At 56.9% G+C, this 16,919-nt stretch overlaps 1 protein-coding gene across 1 annotated transcript; it reads left to right on the top strand.

The window, feature by feature from the left end:
- The first annotated feature begins 2,477 nt into the window (after positions 1-2,477).
- BJ171DRAFT_513307 (uncharacterized protein) lies at positions 2,478-3,510 on the top strand. The gene is made up of 3 exons (XM_053111748.1): positions 2,478-2,533; positions 2,558-2,560; positions 2,919-3,510. The coding sequence occupies exons 1-3, from the start codon at positions 2,496-2,498 to the stop codon at positions 3,256-3,258; spliced, it is 381 nt and encodes a 126-aa protein (XP_052964596.1). The 5' UTR covers positions 2,478-2,495; the 3' UTR covers positions 3,259-3,510.
- The last annotated feature ends 13,409 nt before the right edge of the window (positions 3,511-16,919 follow it).

The raw sequence follows: 16,919 nt of genomic DNA, 5'->3' as shown, positions 1-16,919 counted from the left end.
CCAACACCTAATGCCAGAGCCAGCCAGCAATACCAGGGGTCAGAAATGGAAGCTCTCAGAGACGAGTAAGGCTGGTGGTTTGCTTCTTGCTTTATCTGGTATTATGTGGCGACAGGGTGATCCGGATTGTTCTCGTTCTTTCCAATAGTTGCAGTTCCAAAGGGAGGATCGAGTGTGGTGGTCGAGTTGCTGTTGTCGAGTCATTCAATATTGTTCTCAGTCGATCAACATCAGTGATGGATATGGGACAGCACTGCTTTGTTTAGTCGATATAATAGATGTATTTACTGTCAAATATACTGTGGGACTCTGGTGGCTGGGACGGATGATGGCAGTGCGGTTTGCTTGGCTGTTCTGCTTCAATGTTCAGGGTCGCCACTGGACTGTTTAGGAGAGGACTTTGGGATCAGGGCCACTTGGCGAGTTCTCTAAGGCAATCGACAGACCAATCGAGATCTTGGTCTGCGGACTTGCGGTACCAGTCGACGGCGGTGTCGATGTTCTGGGGGACACCCCAACCATTTTTGTAGCATTCACCAAGAGAATATTGTCCGTATCGATTACCCTGTTCGGCCGATTTACGATACCACTCGAACGCCTTGATACCGTCCTGGGGGACTCCTGCTCCAAGCAAGTAGCAATAACCTACCATCCACTGCCCATAGGAGTTGCCTTGGCTGGCCGACTTGCTGAACCACTCGAATCCCTTCGGCTCGTCTTCTGACACTCCCCCACCGCTATAGTAGCACACTCCGAACCAAAATTGGCTTTCGCTGTGACCGTTGTTGGCGAGCTGCTCGAGGATTCCTGCTGCCTTTGTTCTGTTTTGCGTGGTTCCGAATCCATAAAACAGACACACAGCCATGAGATGTCTGCACAGCCAGTCACGATTCGATCCCAGCTTGCACAGCTCGAAGAACTCGCGATGTGCAGGTATTTCGGACTTGATGTTATTCCATTGCGATGCAAGGCCCTCGGCCTCTCCGAGCTTGAATATTTCCGATTGGTTCTCTCGGATAATCTTGACGCCCTTCTGATCGTCTCGCACTGTTCCTCGGCCGAGGTAGTGCATCCAACCAAGCATGTGGGTGGCGATGGGCTTGAGGAACGGATCGGTAGACTTGGTGCTGACTTCCTGCCAGTGGTTGAAGGCAGCGACGTCGCTCTGTTTGACTCCGTGGCCGATGAGCGAGAACCAGCCTCGAAGGAAACCGATTCGGAGACGACCAAAGTCATAGCCTTGGGCAGCCGCCTTGGAATACCACTCGATGGCTGTGTCAAAGTCTTGATCGACACTCTCTCCATATTCGTAGTATAGTCCGAGGGCGACTTGAGCCTGAGGCATTCCAAGTTCCGCAAGCTCTCGATAGAGCTCGATGGCCATAGGTTGGTCTCGCTTGACTCCAAAGGCATCACGATAGCATAACGCTAGCTGGAATTGAGCCATCGAATGCTTTGCTTTGGCCGCTGTTTCCATAAGGTGGAAGATTTGTTGCTGTTGAGCTACGCACTCGGAAGGGTCCAGCGACTGCTGACCACGGAGTTCAATACTAAGCTTCCATGCCATGAAGTACGATGCGGCTGCATTGCCCCGGATGGCTTGATCTTTGAGCCAGGATCGGTCGGCTGTGCCTTGACATTCGAAGTGCAGCGAGAGGGCAATCTGGTCGCTGGGGGTAAGCCCAAACCTAAGGGACCCATCGGGACGACACAGTCCTGCCTTCTGGCACCAGCTCTGGAAGTGAGTCAGCTTGTAGCTCAGGAGAGGGCGGACACGTCTGCACACTCGGAGGAGGGTCTTGATGGTGTTCAAATCGAGGGCAAACTGGAAGCTGTCGTTGCAACAGATGATGGTGAAGATGTCTTGGATGTGTTCGAGTGAGGAGTGGATGGTGTCGGGCATCGACGAGGTTGTTCTGGCTTCAGCTTGAATTTGGTGGGTGGCGGATGATGCCGTGGGTGAAGCAGGCTCGTCCATGCTGGCCATGTTGACGGAGACTGGATGGAGGCAAGTGGATGATGGCGATGGACAGATGAAAGTGAGGGAAGTGGCGAAGCAAGCCAAACAATGGCAAGCCATACTCTGGCCATTGACATCACACACACACATACAAGCCTGGCTCGATCCGATGGCTTGATGGCTGGACTCGCTGTTGTACAAGTACTGCCACATGCATTGAACATGGAATCGAACATGAATCGAACATGGAATCGAATATGGAATTGAACCCACATTCCCGTCATCCAAGTTCAGATACAACTGCCGTTCCATTGAGTTTTCCATCGATACCAACACTATGGATCCAACCTGCTGCACCAAGCACCGCCAGTTCGGGTCCAAGGGGTGTTTGTGAGGCTACACCATGCCCTCGCCAAGAACGTCATCCGTACTCGCATTCTTCAACAGAATGTTACGAGCCCCATTGATGTCTCGATCTATCATCAACCCACACTCCCTGCAGTGGTACACCTTGGCCGCTCCCAGGTCCCGCTTGATGTGCCCGCACCGAGTGCATGTCTTGCTCGTGTACTCCTCCCCAACAATACACACCCTGCAGTCAGCATACTCCCTGGACTTGTGGACGAGGGTGTCGACAAAGCGACAGTGGGCCAGCATGGCCATCTTCTCATTGACCACTCGTCCAGAGCAGTGTGCTGCCAGCTGGTGGAGGTTGAGCTTGGGGATGTAGATGACGTTGTACGTCGAGCAGAGCCACTTGGCTGCCTTGCGGTGGAGATCGTTGACAAGGCATCGGATGCGCTCGAGGATGCGGAGGGCTGCTCGACGCATCCTGTTCTTGGTGTCCCTGCCACCATTGGTCGAGTGAGGGTTGGAGGCACCCCAGGCGGTGACGAGGCCGGAAGGATCGTATGTGGTGATGAAGTCACGGACGCCAGGATCGATAGAGACGACTTGGCCGTGTCCTGGGCTTGGCTTTCGCCCGGACGGACAAGTGGCTCCGAGACCACGATGTAGAATTTACCGGTCTTGGTCCGCATAATGCGGGTGTCGCAGAGGAAGGGAAGCTGCAGTCGGCGATCCTCGATGGTCCCGTCGGGACGGAGGCGGGGAAGGAAGCTCCTCTCCATCCGGCTGTGCTTGGGTGGCTTCTTGACACTCTTCATGCTTCTGGACAGCATGGGGTCGCCATCATCATCCACAGGCTGTGGAAGAGGCGGACGCAGAAGCTGCACAGGAGTGTCTTGTGCGCTGGGATGGGCCAGCTTGAGAGCATCCATGTGGTATATGTGAGCTGACGACAGATCGAGACATAAACGGCCCGCACCATGCTGTTGAAGAGTGTGATCACCGAGGAGATGCACGGATTGTGGTCGAAGGTCTAGTTGTATCAGATGAGGTATGGGATGTCTTCGCAAAAGTTTCTGGATATCGTGAGGCGGGCCGGTTGGGATGCAGGCCGATGGCGGATGCTTATGCTTTTGAGTGAAAATCCAAACCCCCATCCAGCGCATGTCACAACAGGGACACATCATCCGACTCAGGGACAGATATCAAGTCAAGGGACCAAATGGTGCGATATATTGATCATATTGAGCTAATAGGAGGAAGTTGTGGGGTCGCCGCGTCTGATGGCAGCGACCTTTTCCTCACGGAGGACTCGCTCGGTCTTGATGCGTTCGCGAAGGAGCTCGTTTTGCAGCCAAAGGTTCTTGAGTCTGAGCATTATCATTCGATCTTCGATCTTGACCGTGGTGCTCGGCTGCTCTGTGGTTTCAATGACGACCTCTATAGAGACATCGGGGCTCGAAAGTCGGCGGCGAGATCGAGGAGGGAAGCTGGGCGAAGCTCTGGCACCCTCGGCAGCGGGCTCGGGACTCTGACGTGGAGGGGACTTTCTCTTCAGACGAAGGGGAGTCGAGTGTCGCGCAAAGAAGCGAGGGGTGGAGCCTACGGGCGTCTCTGCTGGTGCTTGAGACTTGCTGGCCGAAACACCATTGACGATGCAGTGCTTGGTGTACTGCAGGAAGCGAGATATGTCTTGTTCCTCGTCGGGGAGCTCGTCACGATGGAGCGTGATGACAGCACTGTTTTTTTTTTTTTTTTGTTTACAATAGTTGTATATTCAGGAATATTCAACAAGCCATCAGTACCATGCGGTACCCGGCAGTGGGCGTACAAGCAGGCTCACACGCCCCTGTTGCGGCTCTCGCCGACTCTCCAGCCCACACGGCGAGCCATGCGGGTGAACACTTCCTCCAAGAGGTCCCACAGGGACTCGCATGTCTCCAGGTCCCGCTCGGGGACCCTTTCTCTCTGGCCATGGGAGCTCCTCTCCGGGATCTCCTCAAAGCCCATCCACGGCTTTGTTCGTTGGGGTCGCTGTCGTGGCCTCGTGGCCCTGAGCGCCCCAGTCGCTCTGTCACTGCTCGGTGTGGGGAGAAGGCTGCCTCTCCTGCTGGTCGTTGGGAACGGTGTGTCTCCGAGTCCGAGGTCGTCGTCCGAGACCAGGTCCGGGCTCAGATCGGCATCGTCGATCAGATCGATGCTTGGTGTTGTGTCCGAGTGCAAGTCGACACTCTGATCGCTCTCCCAGTCCCATCCGTGGCTGGGCAGGTCGTCGTCGATGTTGGTGAGGAAGGAAAAGTCCAGATCTCTCTCCAGATTCAATTCCCAGTCTGGCACCGAGCTCATTTCGGAGCTCAGGTCTGTTGAGTCGTCGTCGGTCAGCCGGAGTCGCTCCAGTCGTGCCAGCACCTCTCGATGTGGGTACCAGAGCGACTCCCCGTCGTCATCCGAGACTGCTTCGTCAATGCTGGTCTCCCCATCCGACGTGGTGTCGGACACGATTGGTGGTGGCCTGCAATCCGCTCCACCGTCAGTGTCCTCGTGGTTCTTCTGTCTTGCTTTCTGTTGCTCAAAGGTGATCAGGTCCAGCAGCTTGTCGACTGGTCCCACTCCGATGGTCTGAGGCTCCACCCATGCTGGGTGTGATCGTTGAAGTTGGCGCACCTTCCTCGGGAGGATCCCTCTTGGGTCGATGCACCGCTGTGCGTGGGTGCGGTTGAACTCCACGGTGGCTCCGTTTGTCGAACATTGTCGGCATATTTGAAGCCGGCCTGTGTGATGGCCCGGGAAGGCTCCGAGTCTCCACCGAACCATGAGCTCGAGGATGGGTTTGGATCCTTGGTACCCTTCCGCCATCCAGAGACCTGACATCTGGGTTGACGGTGTGCATGCCGCCGTCAGCTGTTGATTCCCTCGAAACGCTGTTCTCATATGCTCAGTGAGCATGAGCTCCTTGATGGGTGTGGTGACAGCGTCCTCATTCATCGTGGTGGTATTCTGTCGGTTTGTTCGGTTGTGGGATCCTTCCTCACTACTCGTGATCCCGGAGAGCCCGTTCCCGAGCAGCCGTCTGCGTCGTTGCGAGGTGGATAGTGGGACCATGATGAGTCCCGTGACGATCTCGATCTGTTCTGGTGTTGATCGTGGGACTGGGCTGGTCGGTTTCCGTTGCGCTCCTTCCTTCCCCAGGAAGGCCTCGGTTGCGGTTAGGCTTTGGTCCGAGTCTAGTCTGCGCATTAGTTTGACCCAATACGGGTCTTCCATCACTTGGTAGCCAAGGAATTGGTTGGGGTGGTGGGGGTGTCTGATTGTGTTTCTCATGATCAGTGCTATGAGCTTGGTGTGATCGGAGGACGCGTCTTCCCATCTCGTCCAGGTTTGGAAGGTCAGGATCTTGATTCTCATGGACAGTTTTGGCAGTCCACAGCTCAGATGCATGGCTCCGGCCGATGTCCCAGGGCCGACTCTGAACATTGCCCTCAGTGCATTTGTCTGGACCTTGTCGATTCGTTCTTGCTGTGCCTCGGGTAGGAGGTCCAGTGCCAGGCCGTATTCGAGCCTTGGCCTGATGAAGGCTCGGTAAGTTCTCACGATGGTCCTTGCAGACGCTCCTCCGAGCCTGATTCCAAGCTTGACGATGCTCTTCACGGCCATGTTGGCTTTCTCGACCAGGTGGTCGACTTGTCGATCGACTCGGAACCCGTTGGCGTCGATGATCGTTCCAAGGTATTTGAACTCTTTCGCCGTCGGCAGCTCTTCTCCGTAGAGAGTGGCCTTGGTTGTCGCGGCGGGGTAGTTGGTCGAGAGGATGATCTCGCATTTGCTTGGTGCGAACTTGTACCTGTTTTCGGTGCTGTGTCGTTCGCATATATCCAGGAGCTTCTGTGTCGAAGCTGGACTTGCGACAAGTACTCCATCGTCGGCGAACCATAACGAGTTGACCTTGATTGTCGACACCGTGCTGGTTGAGAGCTCTAGGTCTTCGTCGGCGCTGGTTGTGCCCCGTCTCAGGAGCTCTGGTAAGTCATCGATGAAAGCGCTGAACAGCAAGGGACTCAGTACAGATCCCTGTATGAGCCCTTTTTGGAGCCACACAGGTTCTGACCGACGTCCCTTGCTGGCGACTCTCACCATTGTCCTATCAAACAGCGCCTTGAGGATCCCGAGTGCGGTCGAGCTTGCTCCTCTATCTTTGATTTTTTCCCACAGGCGTTCCCTCCAGACGGTGTCGTACGCCGCCTTGATGTCCAGGAACACCAAGGAGTACTCCAAGCCTTGGAGCCTCTTCATCCGAATCAGGCTGTCCAGGGAGTAGACCTGGTCGAGCGTGCCTCGTCCTGGTCGGAATCCTCCCTGGACAATGTCCATCGTCCCAATTTCCTTTGTGAGGTACGGGAGGAGGATGCGCTCCGCTATCTTGCGGAGCACTTGTGTCAATCCGATTGGCCTGTACATTGCCGGGTCAAGTATTGATCCTTTGTTTTTGTACACGGGGTGGATCAACACTTCGTTCCACGACACGGGGACAACCGAAGCTTTGACCGCCGCCTTCATGATGATCTGGAGCCACTCGGCAAGCACCGGTGCCACTGGGTGCAGCAACTCGCTTTTGATTCTGTCTGACCCACAGGCCTTCATCTTGGGGGACGCCCGGATGGCCGCGATGATGTCCTGGATGTCGAATTGTGGAAGGTACTGGTCCTCAGTGAGAGGCCGGGGGGTTCCCTCTGGCCCTGCCGGTCTGGTTGTCCGGTCGTACTGCTCTCCTGTATCTCGGCTATGGGCCGAGACCGAGCCGTAGTGGGCCACTAGTCGTTCCAGTGCCTCGTCCGAACTATCCAACTGGTACGCATCCGCGAGCTCTCTGCGTTTCTGCTCGGCGGCTAGGGCTTTTGTTGACTCTGAGCTGTTGAGTCTATGGAGCTTGCTGAGGAATTTGTCATGGAGGGACTTCCTTGCTGTTCGGAGTGCTGCCACTTCTTTTGCCCGAGCCATACTGAGCTCTCTTCTACACTCATTGGCTACTTCGTCTCCAATGTCCTTCCTCTTCAGTCGTCGGCACAGCTGGCGTCGGATGTTGGCCAATCGGCGGATCTCTGGCTTGTGTAACATGTCATGGGTGACGCGTCGAATCTCCGACTTTCCCACGGTTCGTTCCGCAATGTTGTTCACCATGGTGGTGAGTGCTTCCCAGGCTTTGTTCATGGCGAACTGTGCTCCGCGCTCCGAGATCTGATGTTGAGGCCCTCCCAGGATTGGTTTGAGGGCCGTCGTGATTGTCAAAGTTCCCTCCACTTGGCGGTCATTAAACAGCTGGACGTGTAGGAGATGGTATCTCCGACGCTGTGCTGCGCGTACTGCGCGTACTGCGCGGCGCAGTGGGTCGTGACCTGTGCTGCGCTTTGCGTTTTCACGCACCGCAGGCAGGCCACCGCAGGGTATACCTGCGGGTTGCCCCCGTTCCCCCCGTTTGTCTGGAGTTCGGTTTTATCGTGAATAAACGTAAGTGCTCCCCGAGCTCACCCGTCCGCTAGAGTAGCCTAGCACCGCCCTGTTCTGCCCCGTCCTGTCTTGTCTTGTACCCCCTCCCTCCCCGTCTTGCCCCAACGTCCCAGTAGTGGACGTTACATGGTAGCATCGGAAATCCTCGTCTTGTTTTCGTCCTGTTTGTCCTCTTTCTAGATCCTCAAGCTGGATCCCGCCTCTCTTGCCGACCGACTCTCCTCTCTGTCCCTGGAGCCTGCCCCTGCCATGAGCAACCCCCGCCCACTTCCGGAAGCCTTCCTCAAGACCTTCCGTGCCCCAGTGTTTACTGGGAAGAGCCGCTCCTCCTCGGTGGAGGACTGGCTGCAGCAACTCGAGGACTACCTCGATGCTGCCCAAGTCGCCCCCACCCACCACATCGTCGCCGCCAAGCTCTGCTTAAAGGACCAGGCGTACCGTTGGTACCGCCGCCAAGGGTTCGACGAGCAGAGCGAAGGTGTGTTTGACGACTTCAAGGACCGCCTCCGTCGCCGCTTCGGCAGCCCCAATGCTGAACTCATTGCCCGTGACAAGCTATACTCTCTCGTGCAGCGTGGTTCTGTGACCCGCTACATCGAGGAGTTTGAAGACCTCTCCTCCCAGATTGAGGAGCTGGGCTCTGCTGATGCGATGTACCTCTTCCAGAAGGGCCTCAAGCCCAAGATCAGAGAGTACATCGCCAGCAACCCTGATGCCCGCAAGTCCCTGGACGTGATGATGGACGTTGCCGAGAACCTCGACAACGTCCAGTACCATGGCCGCCAGTTCTACCCGCAGCTGGCAGGCGGCCATCGGTCTCATCACGTCCCAGCCCGTCCGCCTCGCCCGGCCCCGCCCGCAAGACCCATGCCTGAGCCCATGGACGTTGACGTCAACGCCATGGAGGCTCGTGGCCCTCCCCGCTCCCGGTTCCAGCAAGCTGCCACTGTCTCCCCCAAGGACAGACAGAAGCAGGAGGACCTCCGCCATGGTTCCTGCTTCTTCTGTCACCGACCGGGACACCAGGCCAAGGAGTGCCCCATGAAGTCGGGAAACGGCCGACCCTACTAGGTGGCTCTGGAGCCCTAGTAGGAGACCAACGCCGTGGATTGCTCAATGCAGTCCACGCGTCTCCAGAGGAAGTTCACCTCGCCCCCTCCCCCGAAGGAGAAACAAACCAAGTGTTGTGCGTCGTGCGAGAGGTGCATGGTGGCGCAAGCCGCCTGCCTCTCCACGAACGTGAAGAGAAAACCAAAATTGAAAACCAAAACAAAAAAGAAAATCAAGAACCCTTGAGGGACAGGACCGCCTGTGCCCTCACCCCTGTCAAGTCGTGTGTGTCGGATGCTTCCGACATGTGTCCGCAAGCCGTGGACGTCGTGTGCAATGGCGTGCTGACGCCGCAGGCCCCCGCAATGGCCGAACCCTATCCAAAATGTCCGAGTGGCCGTGATGAAGCCAACCAAGACCAAGTGTCGCCCGTTCCCCCAAGTCAAGTCATGGTGCAGGAGGCTGTGCAGGAGGACCATGAAGAGTCCCTGCTGTACCTCCCTGCCACCGTCCAAGGTCACACCGTCCGAATGATGGTGGACTCTGGAGCAAGCTGCAACTTTGTCAGCAGACGCTTGCTCCAGGAGCTCAACATACATGCAACCAAGAAGAAGTCGCCGATGAGTGTGGCGCTTGCAGACGATCGTGTGCAGCAGTGCACACACCAAGTGGTCCTGCGAGTGGCCCTCCATCCCAAGTACCATCCTGTCCTGTTGTTCCAAGTGATCGACACCAAGTTCGATGCCATCCTCGGCATGAGCTGGCTTGCTCGTGCCGAGCCGACTCCAGTCGTCGACTGGAAAGGCCGCACTGTCCGTGTTGGCCCTGACATTGTCCTGCAGGGCATGGCCTCACCCAACATGCCACCTCTCCTCTCAGCCATGCAATTCAAGAGGCTGATCAAGAAGGACACGTCGTTCCTCTGTGTCGTGCGTGAGGTCGACGACACCGACCAAGCCGGTCCCGGTCCCCCGCCTGTGGTGACCAAGCTGCTCGACGAGTACAAGGACGTATTCCCCGACCAGTTGCCACAATGCCTGCCACCCCAACGCACCGTCGATCATCGCATCGACATCGAACCAGGCTCGTCGCCTCCGTCAAGACCGACGTACCAACTGTCGCTGACGGAGATGGACGAACTCAAGCGCCAGTTGGATGACCTCCTCGCCCATGGGTTCATCCGCCCGAGCCAGTCACCGTATGGTGCACCAGTGCTCTTTGTCAAGAAGAAAGAAGGTGATCTCAGGATGTGCGTCGACTATCGCGCACTAAACAAACAGACCATCAAGAACACCTACCCGTTGCCCAGGATCGACGAGTTGATGGATCGTCTGAGTGGAGCAAAGGTCTTTAGCAAGATAGACCTCCGCTCAGGCTACCATCAGATCCGCATCCACGAGGATGATGTCCACAAGACCGCCTTCAGGACTCGCTACGGACTGTACGAGTTCCTAGTGCTGCCGTTCGGATTGACGAACGCACCTGCCACGTTCATGCAGCTGATGAACGATGTGTTCCGCCAAGAGCTCGACAACTCTGTCATCGTGTACCTGGATGATATCCTTGTGTACAGCAAGGATGAAGCGACCCATGAAGGTCATGTCGCCCGCGTGCTGGCCAAGCTACGCGAGCACAAGTTGTATGCCAAACTGTCCAAGTGTGAGTTCTTCAAGAATCAAGTCCCGTTCCTGGGACACGTTGTCTCAGGAAGAGGAATCGAAGTCGACCCCGCCAAGGTCAAGTCTGTGGTCGAGTGGCCGCCGCTCGCATGCGTCTCTGACGTGCAGTCGTTTCTCGGTCTCGTCAACTACTACCGCCGATTCATCCCCGATCTGGCGCGCACTGCCGGTCCACTCACAGACCTACTCCGCAAAGAGTGCCCCTTCGTGTGGGACCACCCACAACGCCAAGCGTTCGAGACCCTCAAGCACGCCTTGACGAACGCTCCTGTCCTCGCTGTGTTCGACCCGAACACGGATGTCTCCGTGCACACCGACGCCTCCGACTTTGCGGTGGGAGCTGTTTTGATGCAGGAGGGAAGGCCCGTTGCCTTCGAGTCGCGCAAACTGTCCCAACACGAGATCAACTATCCCGTGCACGAGAAGGAGCAGCTTGCGATCATCTACGCGCTGCAGAAGTTCCGAGTGTACCTCCACGGTACCGCCAAGCCCTTCAAGATTGTGACGGACCACCAGTCACTGCGTTACCTCGACACCAAGAAGAACCTGAGCCGACGCCAAGCGCGATGGATGGAGTTCCTCGCCGAGTACAACTACGAGGTTGTATACCAGAAAGGCAAACTCAATGTGGTGCCTGACGCACTGTCCCGACGCCCCGACTACCAATTGGCGTCACTGTACGAGTCGACTGTCAGTGTCGACAACACGATGCTGGATGTTGTCCGAGACAACATCGCCAACGACAAACAGTTCGGAGAACTGTTCCGAAAGGTGTCTAAGCTCCCCAAGGACGACGAATCATCCGAGTACACAGTGCGTGATGGCCTGCTCCTCCTGAAGAAGGACAGCCGTGTCTGTGTGCCGGACATTCCGTCGTTGAAGACCAAGTTGCTCCAAGAGGTCCACGACTCGCCCCTCGCTGGACACTTTGGAGTCGAGAAGACATACGACCGACTGGCCAAAGTCGCATACTGGCCTGGAATGAAGCGCACCGTCGAGAAGTACATCGAGTCCTGCCATACCTGCAAGATGGTCAAGTCACGCACGACCCGAGAGCAAGGATTGCTGCAACCCCTGCCTGTTCCCGACCGCCCCTGGACCAGCATGTCCATGGATCTCATCACGCATCTACCGACGACCAAGTTGGACCACGATGCAATCGCTGTCTTTGTCGACAGGTTCAGCAAGATGGCACACTTTGTGCCGTGCCAGACGACATGCTCCGCGCCTGACCTTGCACTGCTGTTCTTCAAGCATGTGTTCAAGCACCACGGCCTCCCAAAGTCCATCGTCAGTGATCGAGACCCCCGATTCACCTCCTTGTTTTGGACAAGTCTGTTCGACCATCTCGGCACCAAGCTGAACATGTCAACCTCGCACCACCAACAAACGGATGGACAGTCCGAGCGGACGATCCGCACCCTCGAGCAATACCTGAGGACATACGCCTCGACCAGCCAAGACGACTGGGACATACAGCTGAGTCATGCAGAGTTTGCATACAACACCGCCAAGTCGAGCACAACTGGCTTGAGCCCCTTTGAGGCGCTCTACGGATTCCAGCCTGATGTTCCCACCTCCTTGACACTGACCGAGTCCACGGCTGGATTGCCTCCCAAACCAAGTGCCTTTGTCAAAGATCATCAAGTCCGACACAAGATGATCGCCGACGCGCTCACGGATGCGCAACAAGTGATGGCGAAGTACTACGACCGCCGACACCAGGATGTCTCCTTTGAAGTTGGAGACCTTGTCTACCTGGACGCCGACAACATCAAGGTCCCCGAAGCCCAGTCAAAGAAGTTGTTGCCCAAGTACCGAGGACCGTTCAAGATAGCGGCCCGACCCAGTCCCCTCAACTACCTGTTGGACTTGCCACCTGGAAGCAAGCTCCATCCTGTCTTCCATGTGTCCAAGCTGCGTCGCCACACGACCCGCAGTCCAGCACAGTTCCCCGACGCCGACGAAGGTGTCCCGGACGACGCACCACTGGAAGACGACCTCGGACAATACTATACTCAAGAATATGAAGTCGAAAGGATCGTGAGGCACAAGAAAGTGGCTGATGGGTCACTTCGGTTTTATGTCAAGTGGGTTGGTTACCCACACTCGGGCAACACATGGCAAACACTGGAGGACTTGTCCCATGCACCCGAGGAGCTGAGTAAATACGGTAAACACCTCGAGGAGCCCCAAATAAAGAGCACACGCAGGGCTCCTCGCAGGAAGCCTTCTTAAGTGTGGGAGTGTAGGAGATGGTATCTCCGACGCTGTGCTGCGCGTACTGCGCGTACTGCGCGGCGCAGTGGGTCGTGACCTGTGCTGCGCTTTGCGTTTTCACGCACCGCAGGCAGGCCACCGCAGGGTATACCTGCGGGTTGCCCCCGTTCCCCCCGTTTGTCTGGAGTTCGGTTTTATCGTGAATAAACGTAAGTGCTCCCCGAGCTCACCCGTCCGCTAGAGTAGCCTAGCACCGCCCTGTTCTGCCCCGTCCTGTCTTGTCTTGTACCCCCTCCCTCCCCGTCTTGCCCCAACGTCCCAGTAGTGGACGTTACAGGACGTATTGGGCCTTGACCTCGCGGTCCTTGAGCCTGCCAATCTTCCACCGCCATTGGTCGACCCTGGGATAGTGTGATGATCATGCACGTTGGGAACACGTGTGGACTGCTGCGCGTGATGCACCGTGAGTCATGTTTGTTTGTCTTGGCGTGTATTCCCTGATTGGCTGGCGCCGATGACTCTTACTTCGCCTCCGACTGCGCTGTGCTTCGCCCCTCTCTCTAGCAGCTCCGCCTCCCTCGCACCCCCATCTCGTCCCTCGTTTGTCGCTCCACCCCTCTCGCCCACTTTCGCCCTTCGGTTTCCCTCTTGGCTATAAAGCCCCTCCTTTCTTGCACCCATTTTGTATCTGCAGTTCGAACAACACTTGTTGTTATCTGATAAGTCGTAATATAGCTTATCGTTGTTCGCCAAGCACCTGGTCGTCCAGTGTCGTTGCTTGTCGTGGTCCTCACATATTGTTCGAACTCCCTCTCTCTGTCTGACCACCTGCTTGGCTGAGGCTTCGTTGCTGCCCTCATCCTTCTATTCTCTGTTGTCTTCCCTGCATCCTCGCTCCCCACTTTCAAAGCCCACATGGACCAACTCCAGGCCCAAATCGTTGCCCTCCAGGAGGAACTGGTTCTCCTCCGGACCACACATTCTTCCGCCGCCCCACAGCTCCCGCACATGCCGACCCCGGACAAGTTCGACGGCACCAGGTCAAAGTTCCGCCCCTTCGTCAACCAGTGCCGCCTGCTCATGATGCTCCAGGCATCCAGGTTCCCGTCCGAGCAAGTCAAGGTGGGTTACGTCTTGAGTTTGCTCACTGGTCCGGCCCTCCAGTGGGCGACTCCCTTGATCGAGTCGAACGATCAAATCCTGCACTCGTTCGACTCGTTCATGGAACGCTTTCGCCAAGCGTTTGACGATCCCGACCGCACCCACACTGCCGAGCTGCTCCTTTCCTCCATGGCACAGGGCAACCGCTCGTGCATGGATTATGCCTCAGAGTTCCTCCGCGTTGCCGCCGACCTTCCCTGGAACGACGAAGCCAAGATCTCCGCCTTCCGCCGTGGCCTGTCGAGGGAGATCAAGCAGCGCCTCTCCTTCATCGACCCTCTCCCTCTCCGCTTGGTCCCGTTCGTCGAGCGTTGCCTCAAGATCGATGCACGCATCATCGAGCTCAACAACGAGCTCCGAAACACTGGCCCTGTTTCCTTCGGCACCCAGGCCTTCAACTCCCGCACCCCGTCCTTCCAGCCGCCCGCCCAGGAGCCTCCGGTTCTCTACTCCGAGCCGATGCAGATCGACGCCGCCGTCGTCAGCCGCCTGACCCCCGAGGAGAAGAACCGCCGCTTCCAGGAGCGCCTCTGCTTCCGCTGTGGCAAGCCCGGCCACGTCGCCAAGTCCTGCCCCCTCAAGTCCGGCTCCCGTGCTCCCGCCTCTGGTTCCCGCTTCCCCGGCTCCCGTCCTCAGGCTCCCGGCTCCCGTCCCCGTTCGAAGGTTGTCCGAACCATCGTCTACGATGATGGTGAGGAGGAACACTTCGAGTCGGGAAACGACCAGGCCCAGATCTAAGTGGAGGCTTAGATCTGGAGCCGTCTCCCCTTCCTCCAGAAGCAAGCGTCGATGGTAAGGAGCATGAGGTAAGTGTCGAACGCATGGCTATGTGTGGAATGATCAATGTAGTCGGTGGTGGATCGCACTCTGTCAAACCCGCCTCTTCTAAGGGCACATCTGGCTCCCAGATGTCTTTGACAGAGCTCCCGATCTCCACACCACCTGCGAACTTGGTCATCTGCTCGAACCATGCTGCCGACACTGATCTCTGCTCCGAGCCTTCTTCGTGCGTCTCGTCGATTTCTTCGTCTTCTCCCGTTTTCTCCGCTTCTCTTGTTCTCCCTTCTGGTCGCTCCCTCTCTTGCCAACTTCTCGTCGATTCTGGTGCCTCCGGCAACTTCATCGACGAGAGCTTTGTTGACCGCTTCTCGGTCCCCCTCGTTTCCAAATCCACTCCCCTCCCTGTCCAAGGTGTCGATGGCCAGCCACTTTCTTCCGGCCCCATCACTTTTGAGACGGAACCCCTCAAGATTGTTCTTGGGGACTACACTCAACACCTTTCCTTTGATGTCATTAAGTCTCCCCACCAACCTGTTATCCTTGGCTATCCCTGGCTGCAGTCCATCGAACCCAGGTTCCACTGGGCTCGTGGACTCCTTTGCCTTCCCCGTCCTGCAAACCACATCCTCAAGGTTGTGGATGCCTCTTCCCTCCCTTCCGTTTCTTCCGTTTCTCCTTCTCCCCTTCCTCTTGTTGGCGACACACCCAATGTTTTCCCTCGTGCCTCTACCGACACCACTGTGGTGCTCGCTTCTTCGCCTCGCACCGTTTGTACTCGCGAAGATGATCAGAATAAAGTGATCGCTCAACGTTATTCTGATTGTGTTCCGAGTGAGGTGCCCTGTTCCTGTGCTGCTCGTCCTGGTCCCTCCGGTCTCGTCTCCGTCCGTCCTGGTCTCCCCGGTCCCGTTGCTCCCAGCCCCGCTCCTGTCCGTGTCCAAGCGATCAGGTACAAGTCGTTGGAGCAGTCCGTCCTCGACACACAGTCTAGCCCCGACCCCCTGACTGTGTTCCAAGTCCTCGTCCTTCCTGCCACCGATCCGGATCCGACGCCCCTCTCGACGTCGATCCCCGAGGAGTACAAGTCGTTTGGCTCAGTCTTCTCGAAGCAGGAAGCCGATTCGTTGCCCCCGCACCGGACGTACGACTGCCCGATCGACCTGGAGCCCGGCAAGACCCCCAAGTTCGGACCGCTCTACTCCCTGTCAGAGCCCGAACTCAAGGCCCTTCGTGAATACCTCGACGACAACCTCGTCAAAGGGTTCATCCGTCCTTCGTCCTCTCCCGCCGGTTCTCCGATCCTTTTCGTCAAGAAGAAGGACGGCTCTCTGCGTCTCTGCGTGGACTATCGCGCATTGAACACGATCACGGTCAAGAATCGTTACCCCTTACCGTTGATCAATGAGATGCTGGACCGAGTCCGGGACGCGAAGGTGTTCACGAAGCTGGACCTCCGCGGGGCCTACAACCTGCTGCGTATCCGCGCAGGCGACGAGTGGAAGACGGCCTTTCGCACTCGTTACGGCCAGTTCGAGTACTTGGTGATGCCCTTTGGACTCACCAATGCTCCGGCCACCTTCCAGCACTTCATCAACGATGTCCTTCGTGATGAACTGGACAACTTTGCGATTGCCTACCTTGACGACATTTTGATTTACAGCGCTGACCCCACTCAGCATGCAAATCACGTCAAGCAGGTCCTGGCCAAGCTCCAGGCTGCAAAGTTGTACTGCAAGCTGGAGAAGTGCGAGTTCTCCAAGGACAAGGTCTCATTCCTCGGCTACGTCATCTCGCCCAAGGGTATCGAGATGGAACGAGCAAAGCTCTCCGCCATTGTCGACTGGCCCGTCCCCCGCAATGTCTCCGACCTTCGCTCCTTCATTGGGTTCTCGAACTTTTACCGTCGCTTCATTGACGGATATGCCAAGATCGCCGGTCCGCTCACGCTCCTGTTCAAGAAGTCCCAGGTCTTCCGCTGGTCCCCCGACGCCCACAAGGCTTTCCAGTCCCTCAAGGAAGCCTTCGTCTCCGAGCCCGTCCTTGCGCACCCCGACCCATCCAAGCCCTTTGTCGTGGAGTCTGATGCCTCAGACTTTGCGATCGGATGCGTCCTGTCCCAGCGCGGCTCCGATGGCCACCTGCACCCGTGCTCCTTCCACTCCCGCACGCTCATGGATGCTGAACGCAACTACAGCATCTATGAGAAGGAGCTCTTGGCC

Source organism: Polychytrium aggregatum (assembly GCF_025602895.1).
Source record: "Polychytrium aggregatum strain JEL109 chromosome Unknown BJ171scaffold_30, whole genome shotgun sequence".
Classification (NCBI taxonomy): domain Eukaryota; kingdom Fungi; phylum Chytridiomycota; class Chytridiomycetes; order Polychytriales; genus Polychytrium; species Polychytrium aggregatum.
The sequence above is the reverse complement of the archived record's forward strand: the minus strand, read 5'-3'. Positions and strand labels throughout refer to the sequence as shown.